Here is a 26,432-nt window from a genome sequence, read left to right as displayed (position 1 = left end):
CCCCAGTCTTCTCTGAGCCTCCGTGTCCCTGCCTGTGGAACGAATGTCCCAGGGACTCCACAACACACACTCCAGCCCCCAGCCCCGGGGCTCCTCACCAACAAGCCCTCCTCTCCATTGTCTGCTGCTGCCGCCCTCCCTGGGGTAGTACTGGAGGGGACTGGGCCACAGGTCCCCGCTGATGAGCTGGGAGGGCAAACAGGGCAGGTGAGGACAGGGCCCCGCCCCCAATCCCAAGCCGCTGGTGACTCTGTCATGGCCACTTGGCAAGCCGTCCCTGAGGGGCCCACCTCAGCAATCCTGTTAGACCCTGGGCACTTGTGGGGAGACAACCAGGCGAAGAAGTTAAGGCTGGCGGTGTCATGTCTGGGGCTCCTGCTCATAAGCGCAGAACCACTGGACCGGAGTGGAATGAGACTCCTATATCCTGGAGGAAGAGAGGAGGGAGGGAAGGATCTGGTTGACCTAGATTCCACCGCACGCCCCGCCACCATCCTGGGAGCCACTTACCAGCCATGCTCAGCTGATACTCCTTAACGATCACTTTGTTCCAGAAGTAGGGGTTGTCCCGGAAGAAAAACCTCAACTTGCAGAGGTCGTCGGGATAGCCGGACTCCTCCACCTGCCACAGCCAGGAGGAGGAGAAGACGGGTGAAATCAATTGTAAGTAGCCTTAGCTTGCCTGGTTGCAGGGATGAACCACGTCCCCGACCCCTGTCTCGCTCCAAGTGTGTCCCCCCCTGGGCCCCCCACCTCCAGCCGCAGTCTCCGCAGCCTGACCTCCAAATCGATCATGTAGCTAAGGATGTCTTCATCTTGCTCACTGATCATGACAGACAGCTGGGGGTGGTTCCGAATCTGCTTTCGGTCAAGGAGCCTTCAGGTGCTACGGCAAAAGGAGCCAGGAGCACAGAGCCCATCTGGGGTGAACGGAACAGACTGCCCCGGGCAACCTGCCAGGACTCCGGGCACTGCCGGCCCCAACCTCCTCAGCCCCTGCCCTTTCATCATTCGTGCCCCGGGCTGTGGCCTCTCGGGTTCCTGCACAGCCGAGGCTGTCCGCACCAACATGGGGAGGGAGGGGAGGGCCTGTTTCCTGACCCTTCCTGATCTCCACCTGTCCTGTGTGTTCTGACTGCAGGCAAGTCACTCCTCATCATGTCTGCCCTGTGCTCTGTCCCTGTCTCATGGCTTCTCTGAGAGGGTGTGTGTGATCTTGTGAAGCCATGTCTTTCTTGAGCTCCCAGTGTTCAGAATGGGCTGCATGGCTACATCTGGAACTCTGCTGGACTCCCACGGTACACTGGGAGTTTGGCCCAGACTGTGTGCCCCTGTGAGTGTGTCTGTGTGTGTGGAGGGCCCGTGGACGCAGAGTTTGTAGCCTTGCCTGCCCGTTTCTCTCAGGACCTGGTGTCTTGCCATACGGAGCATCAATGTCCGGGGTAAACCCCTGTGTGGACGCAGGACCTTGTGTTTTTTCCCCTGAGGTAGTTGGCACGACTACACAGGCTCTGATTGAGTGGGTAGCTAAGTGGACTCCCCTGTCTCCTGGGATGTTCCCCGGAACATGTGTCCTTCCCACATCTGCCCCTGTGAAGGCTACTTTGTGCTCCTGTCATCTGTGAGTGCTGACGTTTGCCTCTGGTCCCCAGGAAGTGTGCGCGAGCAACCTGCAGGCCAAAACCATTTGCACCTAGTTTCTGCTCAGAAGCCTATGGGTTTGGCCTCAGCCCCTCACTTTTCACCTATGCTGTGTCTTGGGAGCCCCTTGACCCCCCTCCCTCATCCTCCCTCCCCGCCCCACCCCCGCGACCCCCCCACCCCCCGCCCGCCCGCCTCCTCCTCTCAGCCAGACCCTCAGCAGCCGACCCCTGGGAGCAGCAGGAAGGATACGGCTTTGGCCCAGAAGCCAGGGATGCTCTGGATGATGGCCCTTCTCCGATCTAGATGGTGCTTCCGCCTCTGACGGATCTTGCGCTTCAGCCGACAGTAGGCCCTGCTGGCTCGTGCATTCTCAGAGCTCAGCTCCAACTGAAGGACCTCCAGTGTCTCCAGGGGGGACCGCCGCCGTGAGACCCGCCTCGGGCTCTTCCCGCTCCTGCTGCTCAGGCTTCTCCACCGGCTCCTCCGCTTGCACCCCGTGGTCTTCCTCCGCCTCCTTGTCCTCCTCCGCCACCACCTCCACCACCTGCATTATGTCCTCCACCAGCAGCCCCGCCCTCGCCCAACCCATTCTCCTCTCTCTCGCCAGGGGCCGCAGCCGGGCCGAGGCTCCACGCTGAAGACCGCCGCCTCCTCAGCTGACTCCACCAGCCCGGCCGGCACAACCCACACGCCGCCCAGGCCAGCCGGAGGCCCGCCGCCCTCGCCACCACAAGGACCCCTCCCACCACGGAGGCCGCCCAGGATTCCCGGGAGGCTCGCCTTCCCCACACCACACCTCACTGGCCATGCGGCCCGGCCTCAGCCGCGGCAGCTGCCAAAGAGCCGGAGGTCGGCCCGGGTCCCCACACCAGGCACGCCAGGCACAGCAGCGCCCGCGCCCAGCACCCGCGCTGGGCGCCTGGGCTCTTCCTGCCGCTTCTGAGAGCGCCGCAGGCAGGGGGCGCGCGGGCAGGGCTGTGTGGAGCCAGGACTGGCGGAGCTCCTGGCGGGAAGGAGCTCGAGCCACGCCCAGGCGGGCCGGCCCGTCCGGCCCAATCAGTGGGCGGGCAGTGGGGGTCGCGCTGCACTGCCCCGCCTCGCCGCCAGGCAACTTGGGCCGCCGCCCGCCTCAGCGCCCACCCTCCCAGTGGAGGATGCTTCCAGCCAGGCCGGCGCTGCCAAGGTGCACACCTCCTCCTTTTTCGCCTGTCAGAACGCGACCCAGCCATCCGCACCGGCCCACTGGATTCCTCTATCTCCTGTCCCACCACTGAACCTCACGGATCTCTCACAAAGGACCCGAGGAAAGAACGCGTCCGCAGGGGAGAATCGCTAAGTACAAAGGATCTTTAGTTCCCGGGTAGAGAGAGTGTGAAGGTCTCTGGCTGACAGCGGATTGGCTGCCCCAGTTTTCTCAGAGGTGAACTCCTGTGTTGAGAAAAGCCCCCAGTGCTCTGTGTGCTTGCCTCCTCTGCTTCTCTCCCTGTCTCTCTCTCCTTCTCCCTCACTCTGTCTCTCTATCCTTCTCTCCACCTCGCCCTATCTCTTCCTCTCTCGCTCTCTCTTTCTCCTTCCCTCTCTCTCTCTTTTTCTCTCTTTCCCTCTCATTTGGGTCTATCCTTCTCTGCCTGTCTCCCTCTTTCTTTCCCTCTCCTCTCTCTTTCCTCCACCACACTAAAGAGCTGTCTCCTTGGACCACAAACAGCCCAAAGGTACACTGCTTTGGGCATTGTGTGACACAGTGTCTTGGAGAAAGGGCACATCCACAAGGTTTGTGAAGAAATCTGCCATCGAAGGGGAGGCGGCAACGATAAGGGGGACTCCTTCCCTCTGCTTTAGCAGGTGCTACCAAACACACACAGAGCCACCATCCTGGTGCTCACTCAGGAAGCTTCCTTCCCNGGGGCCCACAGCTGTGNGTCCCTTTGGCGGAAAGCAGCACTCCTCTTCATGTGCTAAGGCGGCTTGTTGTCAGGCAGGGTCTCACTGATTTCCTGAAACCACAAGGCTGCCCATCTGTCTCTCTGCCTATGCCTTTCTTAGTCGTGCCTACAGGTCAGGTATTCTTTGCAGCCTACGTATTAGGAAAGCTCCTCTCCAGGGAATGTGATGTTCAGATGATATGGAGGGAGAGCATGTAGAATCGGGTGACGTGTCAATGTCCCCGGATTCAGAACTACTTCAGGTTCACTGGGACCAGAGGACAGAACCCGCCCCAGCACCCGGACGAGACGCAGACAGGCCAACACAGAGATGGATAGGGACATGAGGATGTGACATTTAGACATGCAAAAATGGAAGATAGCTGACAGAGCGTGTTCTGGTCAGAGGCAGAGAAAGAGAAACGCAGACTCGAAACGCACACCAAAGGACAGGAAGGCAGGCGGGTCTGAAGCAGAATCACCCAGAATAAGGGGAGAAGAAGACGAAGGCCCTGGCCGACTGTCACAGACAACTGTCTTCAGACCACTAGTGGAGCGGGGCTGCAGGCTCACGAATCCATGAGGAGCCTGCCTGGGAAAAGGAGTACCAAGTCCGCCGGCCCCCGTGCAGCCCCATCGAGGGAAGATCAGATTCGGGACATTGACTCCATGGGCCCTTTCCTCGAACACACAGCCACCACTGGGCCCCGTGTGAAATGGCTCAAGAGGGCTGACAGGGCTTCCCTCTGCCTAAGCTCTGTCCTCCAGGCACATTCTTATCGGCCGCAGTCTCTGGGTTGCACCCCAAGGCCCAGCAACGGCCTCGAGTCCCTAGACGGCAGCGTAAGTCTTCCTCACCTATCTGATCTGGGCGTGATGCCATCCCCGACTTCGGTAGAGGGCAGGCCGGAGGGACCGGAACCCAGCCTTGCCCCCTGTGTGCTGGTAGCCCTTGACGAGTGGTCTGAAGACAGTGCCAAAACTCTCCTCTGCTCCTTGATCCCAGGCAGGTCCTTGCTAAAGCCCTGAGGAGGGGGAAAGGGTTCTAAAGGTGATTCGAGGACTTGGCCTGTTCAGAGGTCCTCCGTGGGCGGGCCCCAGTTTGCCCTCCGGCTCTGACCCACAGGGCCACTGGAACCTGCTTTCCTTTGGGCGCCACAACAAATCCTAGGCACTGGCCTGTGGGCGCCTCGAGGCTTCTGGGTTCAGCCTGTGGATGAAGGAGCTGGGCAGAAAGGCTTCCTTTCTGACTGTGAGGGCAGCAGGCAGAGCAGGGCAAGCTTTCCACTCTAGGGCCACGGCTCTCTCGCAGCCAGATGGGTTGGAGGGTGGCAGATCCAGACACCTGGCAAACGGCAGGTGCCATCTAGTGTTGTTCAGAGGGGAGGACGAGGCTTCCGGAGCCTGACCTTCCTCAGACCTCCCACAACCTTGAAATATGAGCGGGACAATGAGTCAAGCAGGTCCCCAAGTAAGTGTGTGGAGGAGTCCAAACAGGCAAAGAATTGTCAGTGTGGTACTTGAGGGACGGACGAGCTCACACCGGAACCGAATGACAGGTAACGGGAGAGGGTTGCGGGCACGCCTGAACTCTCCAAGGCCCAGCTGTGGCAGAGTCAGTCCCGCAGCTCATGCACAGATAAGAGGTGTTTCAAGGAAGCAGCTCTCTGCTCATGAAGGACCACACTGGGTGCTTGCCACCCACACCTACTTCAACCCCGCTAGACGGTATCCCTGCCCCAGCTCACTCCCACCCCCCCCAGCACACCCCACCCCTCCCTACACGCCACCCAAACCCAACATCCACCCCACTTCTGCCACCGCACGCCGCACCACTCCAGCCTACACTCACCTCTCCGCAACTTAACCCACCTCCCCTCACCACGGCCTGATCTCACCCCCCCGTTACCCTACAACCACAGAACCCTACCACTTCTCCACCCTACCCAAACCCAATCGCCTGACCGACCACGACCTCTGCTCCCCTGCCCCATGTCAACCCACCCCACCTCACCCCCAACCCTCTGTACACGCACCTGACCTCAACACCATCACTCCCTTACTCACCCCACCTCAACCTAAGTCCAACCTACACTACACACAGCCCACCTCACCCACACCTCACCTCACCGGACAGGGCACCTACAACCACCCCACCCTACCACTAGCCCTCCCGACCGAAACCTGAACCTCAATGTCCCCAGGCCGCACGCTCCCCTGCCCCTGCCCCACACTCCACCTCACCCCAACCGCACCCTACAGCCGGCCCACATCAACCATACCCTCACCACACCTAGCCCATCTCATCCCCACCTCTCACTACACCCAGCCCACCTCAGCCCCACCCCACGTGCCCCAAACACCACCCCCACCCCTCAGGCACTCTAGTAACCAGAGCGGTGTCTGCTCCAGGTCTTTGCCTTTCTTCTGGCCTGATGCACAGCACGCTGAGAGGGCCCTACCAGGGCCACTGTTCCTGGACAGTTGAAATCGTGATCCGAAAGCCATTCTGCCATCAGGACAGATCATCGCTGGAGTGTCTCCTGAGGTCAAATGTTCTCCTCTTGGCCATTATGGACGCTAGATATTTGGGTCCCTTGGCTGATGCGTGGACCCCGTTTGCAGCCGACCTGTCGTCTAGGCTGAAAACACTACTTCCTAGCCCTAGGATCTTCAGGGAAACATAGCCACAGGGTGGGGAGCTTGGCACATGCATTTCAGCCTCGACCTCTGTCGCCTCTACCTTGGGCCTCTGCGCTGCTCCATCCCAGTTCGGGAACCCCAGCCAAAGGAAGGAACTCACACGAGGCCTCTCCTCCTGAGGGAAATGGCTGCTCTCTGGTGGTCGCCCTCTTCCTCTCATCACCAGAGCCTGAGTCACCAAAATCTCTCGCCTGCCACTGGCCTCACTGCCTCTCCCGGTCCCACAGTCCCTGCCTACACACAGACAGGCGGCACACGCCCAGGCGCATACAGCCCCAGACACACACCCCAGACACACACCCACACATGGGCACACACCTCCCAGCTGCACGTCCCTTCCTCACTGGGAACCCTGCCCTGAGGGCGAGGTTGGTAGTGCCTGTAATTCTTGAGCATTCACAATCTGTCTCCTGGGACACGTGCTGTGACGGGATCCCGACCTTACGAGGTCCCCCGGCTGGGTCAGGTCAACTTTTGGCAGACGGCCAAGAGGAAGGGTACCAGCTAGAGCTCTCCCAGCCTGAGGAAGCCTGAACCCAGGGTTCCCGGGCCTTTACGTCCTGCTCACGGGGACCCTTCCTTCTCTCCCTCGCCTGCCCGAAGAACAGGTCTCCAGTACAGCGGTCTGACCTTTATGCCCTTAGCAAGGATGGTGGCCTCTCGGGGATCCCAAGCCCTGTGCCATCCAACGCCTCCACTTCCATGAGCCTGCCTCTCTCCCACAGACAGGGAATTCCACGGGCAGTGGATTCAAAAGCCCCACCTGAGCTGACTTACTCATTCTTACTCCATGTTCCCCAGAAAGCACACACAAACACACCAGACCTTGGCAGCTTGGTTTATGTCTCTGCAAGCCTCACTCCAGATATGTCGTGGTGGACTCTCTGGATCCATCGCCGATGACGCTTCTCATTTGTCTCCCGTGCACGGAACCAAGTAAGCTGTCCTCCACCCATCTCTGACATCTGTACACAACTGCTAACTCCTCTCTGCTTTGGCCAAACGTTGACGCTCCGTGGTCTTCATATCCAGATCTGGAGTGCCCCCCATGGCAAACACACACACACAGATACACACACACACACACACATGCACAGGAACAAGAAAGGCACAGGTCAAATTGCATAGGTCACACACTGTGAAAGATTGTGACACTATTCAGAGTGCATGGCCCTTCTGTGATCCCTTCACATTTCCTCCCCTGGGACTTCAGCAATGTCCTCCAGACAGCCAGGATTGTCTGTATGGCTGTGGGAGCGTAAGGGGTGGATGTGACTATCCAAGAAGACCCAGATTATCCGCACAGAAGAGGGATGGGATGTGGGAGGGCAACTCCTCAAGATTCGCAGCTCTTTGCACAGGGGCTGGGGGGGATGAGCGAGGGGGTCAGAACCTGAAGGAGCCTTGGGAGGCCTGAGGGAGGGGTCAACAGCGAGACAAAGAGAATTCAGAGACATCCGGTTGCTTTTTTCTGAGTGACCTGGGACCTCCACGCTGCGGGCTCAGGTGGTTAGAGTGCCCCCGAGCTCTGTGTGTGGGCACTATGGTCCTCCCGCTTCCCCTGTCACCCTCTCAACCACTCCCTGGACGACCTGGGGACTCCCCCAGTCTTCTCTGAGCCTCCGTGTCCCCGCCTGTGGAACGAATGTCCCAGGGACCCCACAACACACACTCCAGCCCCCAGCCCCGGGGCTCCTCACCGACAAGCCCTGCTCTCCGTTGCCTCTGCTGCTGCCGTCCTCCCTGGGGTAGTACTGCAGGGGATTGGGCCACAGGTCCTCGCTGATGAGCTGGGAGGGCAAACAGGGCAGGTGAGGACAGGGCCCCGACCCCAATCCGAAGCCGCTGGTGACTCTGTCATGGCCACTTGGCAAGCCGTCCTGAGGGGCCCACCTCAGCAATCCTGTTAGACCCTGGGCACTTGTGGTGAGACAACCAGGTGAAGAAGTTAAGGCTGGTGGTGTCATGTCTGGGGCTCCTGCTCATAAGCGCAGAACCACTGGACCGGAGTGGAATGAGACTCCTATATCCTGGAGGAAGAGAGGAGGGAGGGAAGGATCTGGTTGACCTAGATTCCACCGCACGCCCCGCCACCATCCTGGGAGCCACTTCTTACCAGCCATGCTCAGCTGATACTCGTTAACGATCACTCTGTTCCAGAAGTAGGGGTTGGCCCGGAAGAGAAACCTCAACTTGCAGAGGGCGGCGGGAGAGCCGACTCCTCCACCTGCCACAGCCAGGAGGAGGAGAAGACGGGTGAAATCAATTGTAAGTAGCCTTAGCTTGCCTGGTTGCAGGGATGAACCACGCCCCGACCCCTGTCTCGCCTCCAAGTGTGTCCCCTGGGCCCCCACCTCCAGCCGCAGTCTCCGCAGCCTGACCTCCAAATCGATCATGTAGCTAAGGATGTCTTCATCTTGGTCACTGATCATGACAGACAGCTGGGGGTGGTTCCGAATCTGCTTTCGGTCAAGGAGCCTTCAGGTGCTACGGCAAAAGGAGCCAGGAGCACAGAGCCCATCTGGGGTGAACGGAACAGACTGCCCCGGGCAACCTGCCAGGACTCCGGGCACTGCCGGCCCCAACCTCCTCAGCCCCTGCCCTTTCATCATTCGTGCCCCGGGCTGTGGCCTCTCTCGGGTTCCTGCACAGCCGAGGCTGTCCGCACCAACATGGGGAGGGAGGGGAGGGCCTGTTTCCTGACCCTTCCTGATCTCCACCTGTCCTGTGTGTTCTGACTGCAGGCAAGTCACTCCTCATCATGTCTGCCCTGTGCTCTGTCCCTGTCTCATGGCTTCTCTGAGAGGGTGTGTGTGATCTTGTGAAGCCATGTCTTTCTTGAGCTCCCAGTGTTCAGAATGGGCTGCATGGCTACATCTGGAACTCTGCTGGACTCCCACGGTACACTGGGAGTTTGGCCCAGACTGTGTGCCCCTGTGAGTGTGTCTGTGTGTGTGGAGGGCCCGTGGACGCAGAGTTTGTAGCCTTGCCTGCCCGTTTCTCTCAGGACCTGGTGTCTTGCCATACGGAGCATCAATGTCCGGGGTAAACCCCTGTGTGGACGCAGGACCTTGTGTTTTTTCCCCTGAGGTAGTTGGCACGACTACACAGGCTCTGATTGAGTGGGTAGCTAAGTGGACTCCCCTGTCTCCTGGGATGTTCCCCGGAACATGTGTCCTTCCCACATCTGCCCCTGTGAAGGCTACTTTGTGCTCCTGTCATCTGTGAGTGCTGACGTTTGCCTCTGGTCCCCAGGAAGTGTGCGCGAGCAACCTGCAGGCCAAAACCATTTGCACCTAGTTTCTGCTCAGAAGCCTATGGGTTTGGCCTCAGCCCCTCACTTTTCACCTATGCTGTGTCTTGGGAGCCCCTTGACCCCCCTCCCTCATCCTCCCTCCCCGCCCCACCCCCGCGGCCCCCCTCCCCACCCGCCCGCCCGCCTCCTCCTCTCAGCCAGACCCTCAGCAGCCGACCCCTGGGAGCAGCAGGAAGGATACGGCTTTGGCCCAGAAGCCAGGGATGCTCTGGATGATGGCCCTTCTCCGATCTAGATGGTGCTTCCGCCTCTGACGGATCTTGCGCTTCAGCCGACAGTAGGCCCTGCTGGCTCGTGCATTCTCAGAGCTCAGCTCCAACTGAAGGACCTCCAGTGTCTCCAGGGGGGACCGCTGCCGTGAGACCCGCCTCGGGCTCTTCCCGCTCCTGCTGCTCAGGCTTCTCCACCGGCTCCTCCGCTTGCACCCCGTGGTCTTCCTCCGCCTCCTTGTCCTCCTCCGCCACCACCTCCACCACCTGCATTATGTCCTCCACCAGCAGCCCCGCCCTCGCCCAACCCATTCTCCTCTCTCTCGCCAGGGGCCGCAGCCGGGCCGAGGCTCCACGCTGAAGACCGCCGCCTCAGCTGACTCCACCAGCCCGGCCGGCACAACCCACACGCCGCCCAGGCCAGCCGGAGGCCCGCCGCCCCCGCCACCACAAGGACCCCTCCCACCACGGAGGCCGCCCAGGATTCCCGGGAGGCTCGCCTTCCCACACCACACCTCACTGGCCATGCGGCCCGGCCTCAGCCGCGGCAGCTGCCAAAGAGCCGGAGGTCGAAGCCCGGTCCCCACACCAGGCACGCCAGGCACAGCAGCGCCCGCGCCCAGCACCGCGCTGGGCGCCTGGGCTCTTCCTGCCGCCTGAGAGCGCGCAGGCAGGGGGCGCGCGGGCAGGGCTGTGTGGAGCCAGGACTGGCGGAGCTCCTGGCGGGAAGGAGCTCGAGCCACGCCCAGGCGGCCCGGCCCGTCCGACCCAATCAGTGAGCGGGCAGTGGGCGCCGCCCTGCACTGCCCCGCCCCTCGTCGCCAGGCAACTTGGGCCGGCCGCCCGCCTCAGCGCCCACCCTCCCAGTGGAGGATGCTTCCAGCCAGGCCGGCGCTGCCAAGGTGCACACCTCCTCCTTTTTCGCCTCTGAGAAAGCGAACCAGCCATTCGCACGGGCACACTGGATTCTCTATCTCCTGTGCCACCACTGAACCTCACGGATCTCTCACAAAGGACCCGAGGAAAGAAAGCGTCCGCAGGGGAGAATCGCTAAGTACAAAGGATCTTTAGTTCCCGGGTAGAGAGAGTGTGAAGGTCTCTGGCTGACAGCGGATTGGCTGCCCCAGTTTTCTCAGAGGTGAACTCCTGTGTTGAGAAAAGCCCCCAGTGCTCTGTGTGCTTGCCTCCCTCTGCTTCTCTCCCTGTCTCTCTCCTTCTCCCTCACTCTGTCTCTATCCTTCTCTCCACCTCGCCCTATCTCTTCCTCTCTCGCCTCTCTTTCTCCTTCCCTCTCTCCCTCTCTTTTTCTCTCTTTCCCACTCATTTGGGTCTATCCTTCTCTGCCTGTCTCCCTCTTTCTTTCCCTCTCCTCTCTCTTCCCTCCACCACACTAAAGAGCTGTCTCCTTGGACCACAAACAGCCCAAAGGTACACTGCTTTGGGCATTGTGTGACACAGTGTCTTGGAGAAAGGGCACATCCACAAGGTTTGTGAAGAAATCTGCCATCGAAGGGGAGGCGGCAACGATAAGGGGAACTCCTTCCCTCTGCTTTAGCAGGTGCTACCAAACACACACAGAGCCACCATCCTGGTGCTCACTCAGGAAGCTTCCTTCTCTGGGGACCACAGCTGTGGGTCCCTTTGGCAGAAAGCAGCATTCCTCTTCATGTGCTAAGGCGGCTTGTTGTCAGGCAGGGTCTCACTGATTTCCTGAAACCACAAGGCTGCCCATCTGTCTCTCTGCCTATGCCTTTCTTAGTCGTGCCTACAGGTCAGGTATTCTTTGCAGCCTACGTATTAGGAAAGCTCCCCTCTCCAGGGAATGTGATGTTCAGATGATATGGAGGGAGAGCATGTAGAATCGGGGTGACGTGTCAATGTCCCCGGATTCAGAACTACTTCAGGTTCACTGGGACCAGAGGACAGAACCCGTCCCAGCCCCCGGAGCGAGACGCAGAGAGCCCAACCCAGAGATGGATAGGGACATGAGGATGTGACATTTAGACATGCAAAAATGGAAGATAGCTGACAGAGCGTGTTCTGGTCAGAGGCAGAGAAAGAGAAACGCAGACTCGAAACGCACACCAAAGGACAGGAAGGCAGGCGGGTCTGAAGCAGAATCACCCAGAATAAGGGGAGAAGAAGACCAAGGCCCTGGCCGACTGTCACAGACAACTGTCTTCAGACCACTAGTGGAGCGGGGGCTGCAGGCTCACGAATCCATGAGGAGACTGTCTGGGAAAAGGAGGAGCAAGTCCGCCGGGCCTCGGGCAGCCACATCGAGGGACGGTCAGATTCGGGGCATTGACTCCATGGGCCCTTTCTCGAACACACAGCCACCACTGGGCCCCGTGTGAAATGGCTCAAGAGGGCTGACAGGGCTTCCCCTCTGCCTAAGCTCTGTCCTCCAGGCACATTCTTATCGGCCGCAGTCTCTGGGTTGCACCCCAAGGCCCAGCAACGGCCTCGAGTCCCTAGACGGCAGCGTAAGTCTTCCTCACCTATCTGATCTGGGCGTGATGCCATCCCCGACTTCGGTAGAGAGCAGGCCGGAGGGACCGGAACCCAGCCTTGCCCCCTGTGTGCTGGCAGCCCTTGACGAGTGGTCTGAAGACAGTGCCAAAACTCTCCTCTGCTCCTTGATCCCAGGCAGGTCCTTGCTAAAGCCCTGAGGAGGGGGAAAGGGTTCTAAAGGTGATTCGAGGACTTGGCCTGTTCAGAGGTCCTCCGTGGGCGGGCCCCAGTTTGCCCTCCGGCTCTGACCCACAGGGCCACTGGAACCTGCTTTCCTTTGGGCGCCACAACAAATCCTAGGCACTGGCCTGTGGGCGCCTCGAGGCTTCTGTCTAGCCTGTGGATGAAGGAGCTGGGCAGAAAGGCTTCCTTTCTGACTGTGAGGGCAGCAGGCAGAGCAGGGCAAGCTTTCCACTCTAGGGCCACGGCTCTCTCGCAGCCAGATGGGTTGGAGGGTGGCAGATCCAGACACCTGGCAAACGGCAGGTGCCATCTAGTGTTGTTCAGAGGGGAGGACGAGGCTTCCGGAGCCTGACCTTCCTCAGACCTCCCACAACCTTGAAATATGAGCGGGACAATGAGTCAAGCAGGTCCCCAAGTAAGTGTGTGGAGGAGTCCAAACAGGCAAAGAATTGTCAGTGTGGTACTTGAGGGACGGACGAGCTCACACCGGAACCGAATGACAGGTAACGGGAGAGGGTTGCGGGGCACGCCTGGAACTCTCCAAGGCCCAGCTGTGGCAGAGTCAGTCCCGCAGCTCATGCACAGATAAGAGGTGTTTCAAGGAAGCAGCTCTCTGCTCATGAAGGACCACACTGGGTGCTTGCCACCCACACCTACTTCAACCCCGCTTAGACGGTATCCCTGCCCCAGCTCACTCCCACCCCGCCCAGCTCACCCTACCCCTACCTCCCCGCCACCCAAACCCACCCTCCACCGCCCTTCTCCCCCCGCACGTCCCACCACTCCAGCCTACACTCACCTCTCCGCAACTTAACCCACCTCACCTCACCACGGCCTGATCTCAGCCCCACGTTACCCTACAACCACAGAACCCTACCACTTCTCCACCCTACCCAAACCCAATCACCTGACCGACCACGACCTCTTCTCCCCTGCCCCATGTCAACCCACCCCACCTCACCCCCAACCCTCTGTACACGTACCTGACCTCAACACCATCACTCCCTTACTCACCCCACCTCAACCTAAGTCCAACCTACACTACACACAGCCCACCTCACCCACACCTCACCTCACCGGACAGGGCACCTACAACCACCCCACCCTCCCACTAGCCCTCCCGACCGCAACCTGAACCTCAATGGCCCCACGCCGCCCGCTCCCCTCCCCCCCGCCCCACACTCCACCTCACCCCAACCGCACCCTACAGCCGGCCCACATCAACCATACCCTCACCACACCTAGCCCATCTCATCCCCACCTCTCACTACACCCAGCCCACCTCAGCCCCACCCCACGTGCCCCAAACACCACCCCCACCCCTCAGGCACTCTAGTAACCAGAGCGGTGTCTGCTCCAGGTCTTTGCCTTTCTTCTGGCCTGATGCACAGCACGCTGAGAGGGCCCTACCAGGGCCACTGTTCCTGGACAGTTGAAATCGTGATCCGAAAGCCATTCTGCCATCAGGACAGATCATCGCTGGAGTGTCTCCTGAGGTCAAATGTTCTCCTCTTGGCCATTATGGACGCTAGATATTTGGGTCCCTTGGCTGATGCGTGGACGCTCTTTGCAGCCGACCTGTCCTCTAGGCTGAAAACACTACTTCCTAGCCCTAGGATCTTCAGGGAAACATAGCCACAGGGTGGGGAGCTTGGCACATGCATTTCAGCCTCGACCTCTGTCGCCCTACCTTTGGGCCTCATGCTGCTCCATCCCAGTTCGGGAACCCCAGCCAAAGGAAGGAACTCACACGAGGCCTCTCCCCTCTGAGGCAACTGGCTGCTCTCTGGTGGTCCCCCCCTCCCTCTCATCACCAGAGCCTGAGTCACCAAAATCTCTCGCCTGCCACTGGCCTCACCGTCTCTCCCGTTCCCACAGTCCCTGCCTACACACAGACAGGCGGCACACGCCCAGGCGCATACAGCCCCAGACACACACCCCAGACACACACCCACACATGGGCACACACCTCCCAGCTGCACGTCCCTTCCCCTCACTGGGAACCCTGCCCCTGAGGGCGAGGTTGGTAGTGCCTGTAATTCTTGACCATTCCCAATCTGCCCCGTGGGAGACGTGGTGTGACGGGATCCCGACCTTACGAGGTCCCCCGCCTGGGTCAGGTCAACTTTTGGCAGACGTCCAAGAGGAAGGGTACCGGCTAGAGCTCTCCCAGCCTGAGGAAGCCTGAACCCAGGTTTCCCGGGCCTTTACGCCCTGCTCACGGGGACCCTTCCTTCTCTCCTCGCCTGCCCGAAGAACAGGTCTCCAGTACAGCGGTCTGACCTTTATGCCCTTAGCAAGGATGGTGGCCTCTCGGGATCCCAAGCCCTGTGCCATCCAACGCCTCCACTTCCATGAGCCTGCCTCTCCCACAGACAGGGAATTCCACGGGCAGTGGATTCAAAAGCCCCACCTGAGCTGACTTACTCATTCTTACTCCATGTTCCCCAGAAAGCACACACAAACACACCAGACCTTGGCAGCTTGTTTTATGTCTCTCTCAAGCCTCACTCCAGATATGTCGTGTGGACTCTCTGGATCCATCGCCGATGACGCTTCTCATTTGTCTCCCGTGCACGGGAACCAAGTAAGCTGTCCTCCACCCATCTCTGACATCTGTACACAACTGCTAACTCCTCTCTGCTTTGGCCAAACGTTGACGCTCCGTGGTCTTCATATCCAGATCTGGAGTGCCCCCCATGGCAAACACACACACACAGATACACACACACACACACACATGCACAGGAACAAGAAAGGCACAGGTCAAATTGCATAGGTCACACACTGTGAAAGATTGTGACACTATTCAGAGTGCATGGCCCTTCTGTGATCCCTTCACATTTCCTCCCCTGGGACTTCAGCAATGTCCTCCAGACAGCCAGGATTGTCTGTATGGCTGTGGGAGCGTAAGGGGTGGATGTGACTATCCAAGAAGACCCAGATTATCCGCACAGAAGAGGGATGGGATGTGGGAGGGCAACTCCTCAAGATTCGCAGCTCTTTGCACAGGGGCTGGGGGGGATGAGCGAGGGGGTCAGAACCTGAAGGAGCCTTGGGAGGCCTGAGGGAGGGGTCAACAGCGAGACAAAGAGAATTCAGAGACATCCGGTTGCTTTTTTCTGAGTGACCTGGGACCTCCACGCTGCGGGCTCAGGTGGTTAGAGTGCCCCCGAGCTCTGTGTGTGGGCACTATGGTCCTCCCGCTTCCCCTGTCACCCTCTCAACCACTCCCTGGACGACCTGGGGACTCCCCCAGTCTTCTCTGAGCCTCCGTGTCCCCGCCTGTGGAACGAATGTCCCAGGGACCCCACAGCACACACTCCAGCCCCCAGCCCCGGTGCTCCTCACCGACAAGCCCTGCTCTCCGTTGCCTCTGCTGCTGCCGTCCTCCCTGGGGTAGTACTGCAGGGGATTGGGCCACAGGTCCTCGCTGATGAGCTGGGAGGGCAAACAGGGCAGGTGAGGACAGGGCCCCGACCCCAATCCGAAGACGCTGGTGACTCTGTCATGGCCACTTGGCAAGCCGTCCTGAGGGGCCCACCTCAGCAATCCTGTTAGACCCTGGGCACTTGTGGTGAGACAACCAGGTGAAGAAGTTAAGGCTGGTGGTGTCATGTCTGGGGGCTCCCCGTTCATAAGCGCAGAACCACTGGACCGGAGTGGAATGAGACTCCCTATATCCTGGAGGAAGAGAGGAGGGAGGGAAGGATCTGGTTGACCTAGATTCCACCGCACGCCCCGCCACCATCCTGGGAGCCACTTCTTACCAGCCATGCTCAGCTGATACTCCTTAACGATCACTTTGTTCCAGAAGTAGGGGTTGTCCCGGAAGAAAAACCTCAACTTGCAGAGGTCGTCGGGATAGCCGGACTCCTCCACCTGCCACAGCCAGGAGGAGGAGAAGACGGGTGAAATCAATTGTAAGTAGCCTTAGCTTGCCTGGTTGCAGGGATGAACCACGTCCCCGACCCCTGTCTCGCTCCAAGTGTGTCCCCCCCTGGGCCCCCCACCTCCAGCCGCAGTCTCCGCAGCCTGACCTCCAAATCGATCATGTAGCTAAGGATGTCTTCATCTTGGTCACTGATCATGACAGACAGCTGGGGGTGGTTCCGAATCTGCTTTCGGTCAAGGAGCCTTCAGGTGCTACGGCAAAAGGAGCCAGGAGCACAGAGCCCATCTGGGGTGAACGGAACAGACTGCCCCGGGCAACCTGCCAGGACTCCGGGCACTGCCGGCCCCAACCTCCTCAGCCCCTGCCCTTTCATCATTCGTGCCCCGGGCTGTGGCCTCTCTCGGGTTCCTGCACAGCCGAGGCTGTCCGCACCAACATGGGGAGGGAGGGGAGGGCCTGTTTCCTGACCCTTCCTGATCTCCACCTGTCCTGTGTGTTCTGACTGCAGGCAAGTCACTCCTCATCATGTCTGCCCTGTGCTCTGTCCCTGTCTCATGGCTTCTCTGAGAGGGTGTGTGTGATCTTGTGAAGCCATGTCTTTCTTGAGCTCCCAGTGTTCAGAATGGGCTGCATGGCTACATCTGGAACTCTGCTGGACTCCCACGGTACACTGGGAGTTTGGCCCAGACTGTGTGCCCCTGTGAGTGTGTCTGTGTGTGTGGAGGGCCCGTGGACGCAGAGTTTGTAGCCTTGCCTGCCCGTTTCTCTCAGGACCTGGTGTCTTGCCATACGGAGCATCAATGTCCGGGGTAAACCCCTGTGTGGACGCAGGACCTTGTGTTTTTTTACCTGAGGTAGTTGGCACGACTACACAGGCTCTGATTGAGTGGGTAGCTAAGTGGACTCCCCTGTCTCCTGGGATGTTCCCCGGAACATGTGTCCTTCCCACATCTGCCCCTGTGAAGGCTACTTTGTGCTCCTGTCATCTGTGAGTGCTGACGTTTGCCTCTGGTCCCCAGGAAGTGTGCGCGAGCAACCTGCAGGCCAAAACCATTTGCACCTAGTTTCTGCTCAGAAGCCTATGGGTTTGGCCTCAGCCCCTCACTTTTCACCTATGCTGTGTCTTGGGAGCCCCTTGACCCCCCTCCCTCATCCTCCCTCCCCGCCCCACCCCCGCGGCCCCCCCCCCCCGGCCGCCCGCCCGCCTCCTCCTCTCAGCCAGACCCTCAGCAGCCGACCCCTGGGAGCAGCAGGAAGGATACAGCTTTTACCCAGAAGCCAGGAATGCTCTGGATAAGGGTGCTTCGGTCTTCAAGATGCCGCTTCCGCCTCTGACTGATGTTGAGCTTCAGCCGAGAGAAAGCCCTGCTGGCTCGTGCATTCACAGAGCTCAGCTCCAACTGAAGGGCCTCCAGCGCCTCCAGTGGGGACCCAACGGTCCTGGGACCCAGCTCTGGCTCTTCCCGCTCCTGCTGCTCAGGCTTCTCCACCGGCTCCTCCGCTTGCACCCCGTGGCCTTGCGCCTCATACTCATCCTCCTCCGCCACCACCAGGACCACTTGAATTATGTCCTCCAGCAGCAGCCTCACTTCCTCGCCAAACCCATTCTCCACACTCTCATCAGGGGCCTCAGCTTCGGGCCGAGGCTCCACGCTGAAGACCGTCGCCTCCTCAGCTGACCCACCAGCTCCGGCCGGCACCACCCACACGCCGCCCAGGCCAGCCGGAGGCCCGCCGGCCCCCGCCACCACAAGGACCCCTCCCACCGCGGAGGCCGCCCAGGATTCCCGGGGAGGCTCGCCTTCCCCACACCACACCTCACTGGCCATGCGGCCCGGCCCTCAGCCGCGGCAGCTGCCAAAGGGGCGGAGGGCGAAGCCCGGGTCCCCAACCAGGCACGCCAGGCACAGCAGCGCCCGCGCTCCAGCACCCGCACTGGGCGCCTGGGCTCTTCCTGCCGCCTCTGAGAGCGCGCAGGCAGGGGGCGCGCGGGCAGGGCTGTGTGGAGCCAGGACTGGCGGAGCTCCTGGCGGGAAGGAGCTCGAGCCACGCCCAGGCGGCCCGGCCCGTCCGACCCAATCAGTGAGCGGGCAGTGGGCGTCGCCCTGCACTGCCCCGCCCCTCGTCGCCAGGCAACTTGGGCCGGCCGCCCGCCTCAGCGCCCACCCTCCCAGTGGAGGATGCTTCCAGCCAGGCCGGCGCTGCCAAGGTGCACACCTCCTCCTTTTTCGCCTCTGAGAAAGCGAACCAGCCATTCGCACGGGCACACTGGATTCCTCTATCTCCTGTGCCACCACTGAACCTCACGGATCTCTCACAAAGGACCCGAGGAAAGAAAGCGTCCGCAGGGGAGAATCGCTAAGTACAAAGGATCTTTTAGTTCCCGGGTAGAGAGAGTGTGAAGGTCTCTGGCTGACAGCGGATTGGCTGCCCCAGTTTTCTCAGAGGTGAACTCCTGTGTTGAGAAAAGCCCCCAGTGCTCTGTGTGCCTGCCTCCGTCTGCTTCTCTCCCTGTCTCTCTCTCCTTCACCCTCACTCTGTCTCTCTATCCTTCTCTCCACCTCGCCCTATCTCTTCCTCTCTCGCTCTCTCTTTCTCCTTCCCTCTCTCCCTCTCTTTTTCTCTCTTTCCCACTCATTTGGGTCTATCCTTCTCTGCCTGTCTCCCTCTTTCTTTCCCTCTCCCTCTCTCTTTCCCCTCCACCACACTAAAGAGCTGTCTCCTTGGACCACAAACAGCCCAAAGGTACACTGCTTTGGGCATTGTGTGACACAGTGTCTTGGAGAAAGGGCACATCCACAAGGTTTGTGAAGAAATCTGCCATCGAAGGGGAGGCGGCAACGATAAGGGGAACTCCCTTCCCCTCTGCTTTAGCAGGTGCTACCAAACACACACAGAGCCACCATCCTGGTGCTCACTCAGGGAAGCTTCCCTTCTCTGGGGACCACAGCTGTGGGTCCCTTTGGCAGAAAGCAGCATTCCTCTTCATGTGCTAAGGCGGCTTGTTGTCAGGCAGGGTCTCACTGATTTCCTGAAACCACAAGGCTGCCCATCTGTCTCTCTGCCTATGCCTTTCTTAGTCGTGCCTACAGGTCAGGTATTCTTTGCAGCCTACGTATTAGGAAAGCTCCCCTCTCCAGGGAATGTGATGTTCAGATGATATGGAGGGAGAGCATGTAGAATCGGGGTGACGTGTCAATGTCCCCGGATTCAGAACTACTTCAGGTTCACTGGGACCAGAGGACAGAACCCGTCCCAGCACCCGGGACGAGACGCAGACAGGCCAACACAGAGATGGATAGGGACATGAGGATGTGACATTTAGACATGCAAAAATGGAAGATAGCTGACAGAGCGTGTTCTGGTCAGAGGCAGAGAAAGAGAAACGCAGACTCGAAACGCACACCAAAGGACAGGAAGGCAGGCGGGTCTGAAGCAGAATCACCCAGAATAAGGGGAGAAGAAGACCAAGGCCCTGGCCGACTGTCACAGACAACTGTCTTCAGACCACTAGTGGAGCGGGGGCTGCAGGCTCACGAATCCATGAGGAGACTGTCTGGGAAAAGGAGTAGCAAGTCCGCCGGCCCTCGTGCAGCCACATCGAGGGAAGATCAGATTCGGGACATTGACTCCATGGGCCCTTTCCTCGGAACACACAGCCACTCACTGGGCCCCGTGTGAAATGGCTCAAGAGGGCTGACAGGGCTTCCCCTCTGCCTAAGCTCTGTCCTCCAGGCACATTCTTATCGGCCGCAGTCTCTGGGTTGCACCCCAAGGCCCAGCAACGGCCTCGAGTCCCTAGACGGCAGCGTAAGTCTTCCTCACCTATCTGATCTGGGCGTGATGCCATCCCCGACTTCGGTAGAGAGCAGGCCGGAGGGACCGGAACCCAGCCTTGCCCCCTGTGTGCTGGCAGCCCTTGACGAGTGGTCTGAAGACAGTGCCAAAACTCTCCTCTGCTCCTTGATCCCAGGCAGGTCCTTGCTAAAGCCCTGAGGAGGGGGAAAGGGTTCTAAAGGTGATTCGAGGACTTGGCCTGTTCAGAGGTCCTCCGTGGGCGGGCCCCAGTTTGCCCTCCGGCTCTGACCCACAGGGCCACTGGAACCTGCTTTCCTTTGGGCGCCACAACAAATCCTAGGCACTGGCCTGTGGGCGCCTCGAGGCTTCTGTCTAGCCTGTGGATGAAGGAGCTGGGCAGAAAGGCTTCCTTTCTGACTGTGAGGGCAGCAGGCAGAGCAGGGCAAGCTTTCCACTCTAGGGCCACGGCTCTCTCGCAGCCAGATGGGTTGGAGGGTGGCAGATCCAGACACCTGGCAAACGGCAGGTGCCATCTAGTGTTGTTCAGAGGGGAGGACGAGGCTTCCGGAGCCTGACCTTCCTCAGACCTCCCACAACCTTGAAATATGAGCGGGGACAATGAGTCAAGCAGGTCCCCAAGTAAGTGTGTGGAGGAGTCCAAACAGGCAAAGAATTGTCAGTGTGGTACTTGAGGGACGGACGAGCTCACACCGGAACCGAATGACAGGTAACGGGGAGAGGGTTGCGGGGCACGCCTGGAACTCTCCAAGGCCCAGCTGTGGCAGAGTCAGTCCCGCAGCTCATGCACAGATAAGAGGTGTTTCAAGGAAGCAGCTCTCTGCTCATGAAGGACCACACTGGGTGCTTGCCACCCACACCTACTTCAACCCCGCTAGACGGTATCCCTGCCCCAGCTCACTCCCACCCCGCCCAGCTCACCCTACCCCTACCTACACGTCACCCAAACCCAACATCCACCGCACTTCTGCCACCGCACGTCCCACCACTCCAGCCTACACTCACCTCACCGCAACTTAACCCACCTCACCTCACCACGGCCTGATCTCAGCCCCACGTTACCCTACAACCACAGAACCCTACCACTTCTCCACCCTACCCAAACCCAATCACCTGACCGACCACGACCTCTTCTCCCCCTGCCCCATGTCAACCCACCCCACCTCACCCCCAACCCTCTGTACACGTACCTCACCTCAACACCATCACTCCCCTTACTCACCCCACCCCAACCTAAGTCCAACCTACACTACACACAGCCCACCTCACCCACACCTCCCCTCACGGGGCAGGGCACCTACCCCCACCCCACCCTCCCACTAGCCCTCCCGACCGAAACCTGAACCTCAATGTCCCCAGGCCGCACGTTCCCCTGCCCCCTGCCCCACACTCCACCTCACCCCAACCGCACCCTACAGCCGGCCCACATCAACCATACCCCTCACCACACCTAGCCCATCTCATCCCCACCTCTCACTACACCCAGCCCACCTCAGCCCCACCCCACGTGCCCCAAACACCACCCCCACCCCTCAGGCACTCTAGTAACCAGAGCGGTGTCTGCTCCAGGTCTTTGCCTTTCTTCTGGCCTGATGCACAGCACGCTGAGAGGGCCCTACCAGGGCCACTGTTCCTGGACAGTTGAAATCGTGATCCGAAAGCCATTCTGCCATCAGGACAGATCATCGCTGGAGTGTCTCCTGAGGTCAAATGTTCTCCTCTTGGCCATTATGGACGCTAGATATTTGGGTCCCTTGGCTGATGCGTGGACGCTCTTTGCAGCCGACCTGTCCTCTAGGCTGAAAACACTACTTCCTAGCCCTAGGATCTTCAGGGAAACATAGCCACAGGGTGGGGAGCTTGGCACATGCATTTCAGCCTCGGCCTCTGTCGCCCTACCTTTGGGCCTCTGCGTTGCCCATCCCAGTTCGGGAACCCCAGCCAATGGAAGGAACTCACACGAGGCCTCTCCCTCCTGAGGGAAATGGCTGCTCTCTGGTGGTCGCCCTCTTCCTCTCATCACCAGAGCCTGAGTCACCAAAATCTCTCGCCTGCCACTGGCCACACCATCTCTCCCGGTCCCACAGTCCCTGCCTACACACAGACAGGCGGCACACGCCCAGGCGCATGCAGCCCCAGACACACACCCCAGACACACACCCACACATGGGCACACACCTCCCAGCTGCACGTCCCTTCCCCTCACTGGGAACCCTGCCCCTGAGGGCGAGGTTGGTAGTGCCTGTAATTCTTGAGCATTCACAATCTGTCTCCTGGGACACGTGCTGTGACGGGATCCCGACCTTACGAGGTCCCCCATCTGGGTCAGGTCAACTTTTGGCAGACGTCCAAGAGGAAGGGTACCAGCTAGAGCTCTCCCAGCCTGAGGAAGCCTGAACCCAGGTTTCCCGGGGCCTTTTACGTCCTGCTCACGGGGACCCTTCCTTCTCTCCCTCGCCTGCCCGAAGAACAGGTCTCCAGTACAGCGGTCTGACCTTTATGCCCTTAGCAAGGATGGTGGCCTCTCGGGGATCCCAAGCCCTGTGCCATCCAACGCCTCCACTTCCATGAGCCTGCCTCTCTCCCACAGACAGGGAATTCCACGGGCAGTGGATTCAAAAGCCCCACCTGAGCTGACTTACTCATTCTTACTCCATGTTCCCCAGAAAGCACACACAAACACACCAGACCTTGGCAGCTTGTTTTATGTCTCTCTCAAGCCTCACTCCAGATATGTCGTGTGGACTCTCTGGATCCATCGCCGATGACGCTTTCCTCATTTGTCTCCCGTGCACGGGAACCAAGTAAGCTGTCCTCCACCCATCTCTGACATCTGTACACAACTGCTAACTCCTCTCTGCTTTGGCCAAACGTTGACGCTCCGTGGTCTTCATATCCAGATCTGGAGTGCCCCCCATGGCAAACACACACACACAGATACACACACACACACACATGCACAGGAACAAGAAAGGCACAGGTCAAATTGCATATGTCACACACTGTGAAAGATTGTGACACTATTCAGAGTGCATGGCCCTTCTGTGATCCCTTCACATTTCCTCCCCTGGGACTTCAGCAATGTCCTCCAGACAGCCAGGATTGTCTGTATGGCTGTGGGAGCGTAAGGGGTGGATGTGACTATCCAAGAAGACCCAGATTATCCGCACAGAAGAGGGATGGGATGTGGGAGGGCAACTCCTCAAGATTCGCAGCTCTTTGCACAGGGGCTGGGGGGGATGAGCGAGGGGGTCAGAACCTGAAGGAGCCTTGGGAGGCCTGAGGGAGGGGTCAACAGCGAGACAAAGAGAATTCAGAGACATCCGGTTGCTTTTTTCTGAGTGACCTGGGACCTCCACGCTGCGGGCTCAGGTGGTTAGAGTGCCCCCGAGCTCTGTGTGTGGGCACTATGGTCCTCCCGCTTCCCCTGTCACCCTCTCAACCACTCCCTGGACGACCTGGGGACTCCCCCAGTCTTCTCTGAGCCTCCGTGTCCCTGCCTGTGGAACGAATGTCCCAGGGACCCCACAACACACACTCCAGCCCCCAGCCCCGGGGCTCCTCACCAACAAGCCCTCCTCTCCATTGGGTCTGCTGCTGCCGTCCTCCCTGGGGTAGTACTGCAGGGGATTGGGCCACAGGTCCTCGCTGATGAGCTGGGAGGGCAAACAGGGCAGGTGAGGACAGGGCCCCGACCCCAATCCCAAGCCGCTGGTGACTCTGTCATGGCCACTTGGCAAGCCGTCCTGAGGGGCCCACCTCAGCAATCCTGTTAGACCCTGGGCACTTGTGGTGAGACAACCAGGTGAAGAAGTTAAGGCTGGTGGTGTCATGTCTGGGGGCTCCCCGTTCATAAGCGCAGAACCACTGGACCGGAGTGGAATGAGACTCCCTATATCCTGGAGGAAGAGAGGAGGGAGGGAAGGATCTGGTTGACCTAGATTCCACCGCACGCCCCGCCACCATCCTGGGAGCCACTTCTTACCAGCCATGCTCAGCTGATACTCCTTAACGATCACTTTGTTCCAGAAGTAGGGGTTGTCCCGGAAGAAAAACCTCAACTTGCAGAGGTCGTCGGGATAGCCGGACTCCTCCACCTGCCACAGCCAGGAGGAGGAGAAGACGGGTGAAATCAATTGTAAGTAGCCTTAGCTTGCCTGGTTGCAGGGATGAACCACGTCCCCGACCCCTGTCTCGCTCCAAGTGTGTCCCCCCCTGGGCCCCCCACCTCCAGCCGCAGTCTCCGCAGCCTGACCTCCAAATCGATCATGTAGCTAAGGATGTCTTCCTCTTGCTCACTGATCATGACAGACAGCTGGGGGTGGTTCCGAATCTGCTTTCGGTCAAGGAGCCTTCAGGTGCTACGGCAAAAGGAGCCAGGAGCACAGAGCCCATCTGGGGTGAACGGAACAGACTGCCCCGGGCAACCTGCCAGGACTCCGGGCACTGCCGGCCCCAACCTCCTCAGCCCCTGCCCTTTCATCATTCGTGCCCCGGGCTGTGGCCTCTCTCGGGTTCCTGCACAGCCGAGGCTGTCCGCACCAACATGGGGAGGGAGGGGAGGGCCTGTTTCCTGACCCTTCCTGATCTCCACCTGTCCTGTGTGTTCTGACTGCAGGCAAGTCACTCCTCATCATGTCTGCCCTGTGCTCTGTCCCTGTCTCATGGCTTCTCTGAGAGGGTGTGTGTGATCTTGTGAAGCCATGTCTTTCTTGAGCTCCCAGTGTTCAGAATGGGCTGCATGGCTACATCTGGAACTCTGCTGGACTCCCACGGTACACTGGGAGTTTGGCCCAGACTGTGTGCCCCTGTGAGTGTGTCTGTGTGTGTGGAGGGCCCGTGGACGCAGAGTTTGTAGCCTTGCCTGCCCGTTTCTCTCAGGACCTGGTGTCTTGCCATACGGAGCATCAATGTCCGGGGTAAACCCCTGTGTGGACGCAGGACCTTGTGTTTTTTCCCCTGAGGTAGTTGGCACGACTACACAGGCTCTGATTGAGTGGGTAGCTAAGTGGACTCCCCTGTCTCCTGGGATGTTCCCCGGAACATGTGTCCTTCCCACATCTGCCCCTGTGAAGGCTACTTTGTGCTCCTGTCATCTGTGAGTGCTGACGTTTGCCTCTGGTCCCCAGGAAGTGTGCGCGAGCAACCTGCAGGCCAAAACCATTTGCACCTAGTTTCTGCTCAGAAGCCTATGGGTTTGGCCTCAGCCCCTCACTTTTCACCTATGCTGTGTCTTGGGAGCCCCTTGACCCCCCTCCCTCATCCTCCCTCCCCGCCCCACCCCCGCGGCCCCCCACACCACCCGCCCGCCTCCTCCTCTCAGCCAGACCCTCAGCAGCCGACCCCTGGGAGCAGCAGGAAGGATACGGCTTTGGCCCAGAAGCCAGGGATGCTCTGGATGATGGCCCTTCTCCGATCTAGATGGTGCTTCCGCCTCTGACGGATCTTGCGCTTCAGCCGACAGTAGGCCCTGCTGGCTCGTGCATTCTCAGAGCTCAGCTCCAACTGAAGGACCTCCAGTGTCTCCAGGGGGGACCGCGTCGTCGTGAGACCCGCCTCGGGCTCTTCCTGCTCCTGCTGCTCAGGCTTCTCCTCCGGCTCCTCCGCTTGCACCGCGTGGTCTTCCTCCGTCTCCTTGTCCTCCTCCGCCACCACCTCCACCACCTGCATTATGTCCTCCACCAGCAGCCCCGCGTCCTCGCCCAACCCATTCTCCTCTGCCTCGTCAGGGGCCGCAGCTTCGGGCCGAGGCTCCACGCTGAAGACCGTCGCCTCCTCAGCTGACCCACCAGCTCCGGCCGGCACAACCCACACGCCGCCCAGGCCAGCCGGAGGCCCGCCGGCCCCCGCCACCACAAGGACCCCTCCCACCACGGAGGCCGCCCAGGATTCCCGGGGAGGCTCGCCTTCCCCACACCACACCTCACTGGCCATGCGGCCCGGCCCTCAGCTGCGGCAGCTGCCAAAGAGCCGGAGGTCGAAGCTCCGGGTCCCCAACCAGGCACGCCAGGCACAGCAGCGGCCCGCGCTCCAGCACCCGCGCTGGGCGCCTGGGCTCTTCCTGCCGCCTCTGAGAGCGCGCAGGCAGGGGGCGCGCGGGCAGGGCTGTGTGGAGCCAGGACTGGCGGAGCTCCTGGCGGGAAGGAGCTCGAGCCACGCCCAGGCGGCCCGGCCCGTCCGACCCAATCAGTGAGCGGGCAGTGGGCGTCGCCCTGCACTGCCCCGCCCCT

The 26,432-nt window shown here is 60.0% G+C and overlaps 1 protein-coding gene and 1 pseudogene across 1 annotated transcript; both read right to left on the bottom strand.

The window, feature by feature from the left end:
• Positions 1–2,463: 2,463 nt before the first annotated feature.
• Positions 2,464–10,067, bottom strand: LOC147911680 (testis-specific Y-encoded protein 1-like; annotated as a pseudogene).
• An 8,160-nt stretch (positions 10,068–18,227) lies between these two features.
• Positions 18,228–26,136, bottom strand: LOC147911679 (testis-specific Y-encoded protein 1-like). The gene is made up of 7 exons (XM_087427841.1): positions 25,570–26,136; positions 24,458–24,535; positions 24,188–24,299; positions 23,962–24,101; positions 23,769–23,858; positions 20,212–20,378; positions 18,228–18,384 (listed from the first exon to the last, which is right to left on the bottom strand). Exons 1-7 carry the CDS (start codon positions 26,134–26,136, stop codon positions 18,228–18,230), a joined length of 1,311 nt encoding a protein of 436 aa, XP_087283967.1.
• Positions 26,137–26,432: the final 296 nt, after the last annotated feature.

The sequence above is a fragment of the Ceratotherium simum genome, chromosome Y (assembly GCF_057802395.1).
Source record: "Ceratotherium simum simum isolate JZ-2026a chromosome Y, ASM5780239v1, whole genome shotgun sequence".
NCBI classification, from domain to species: Eukaryota; Metazoa; Chordata; class Mammalia; order Perissodactyla; family Rhinocerotidae; genus Ceratotherium; species Ceratotherium simum.
The sequence above is the reverse complement of the archived record's forward strand: the minus strand, read 5'-3'. Positions and strand labels throughout refer to the sequence as shown.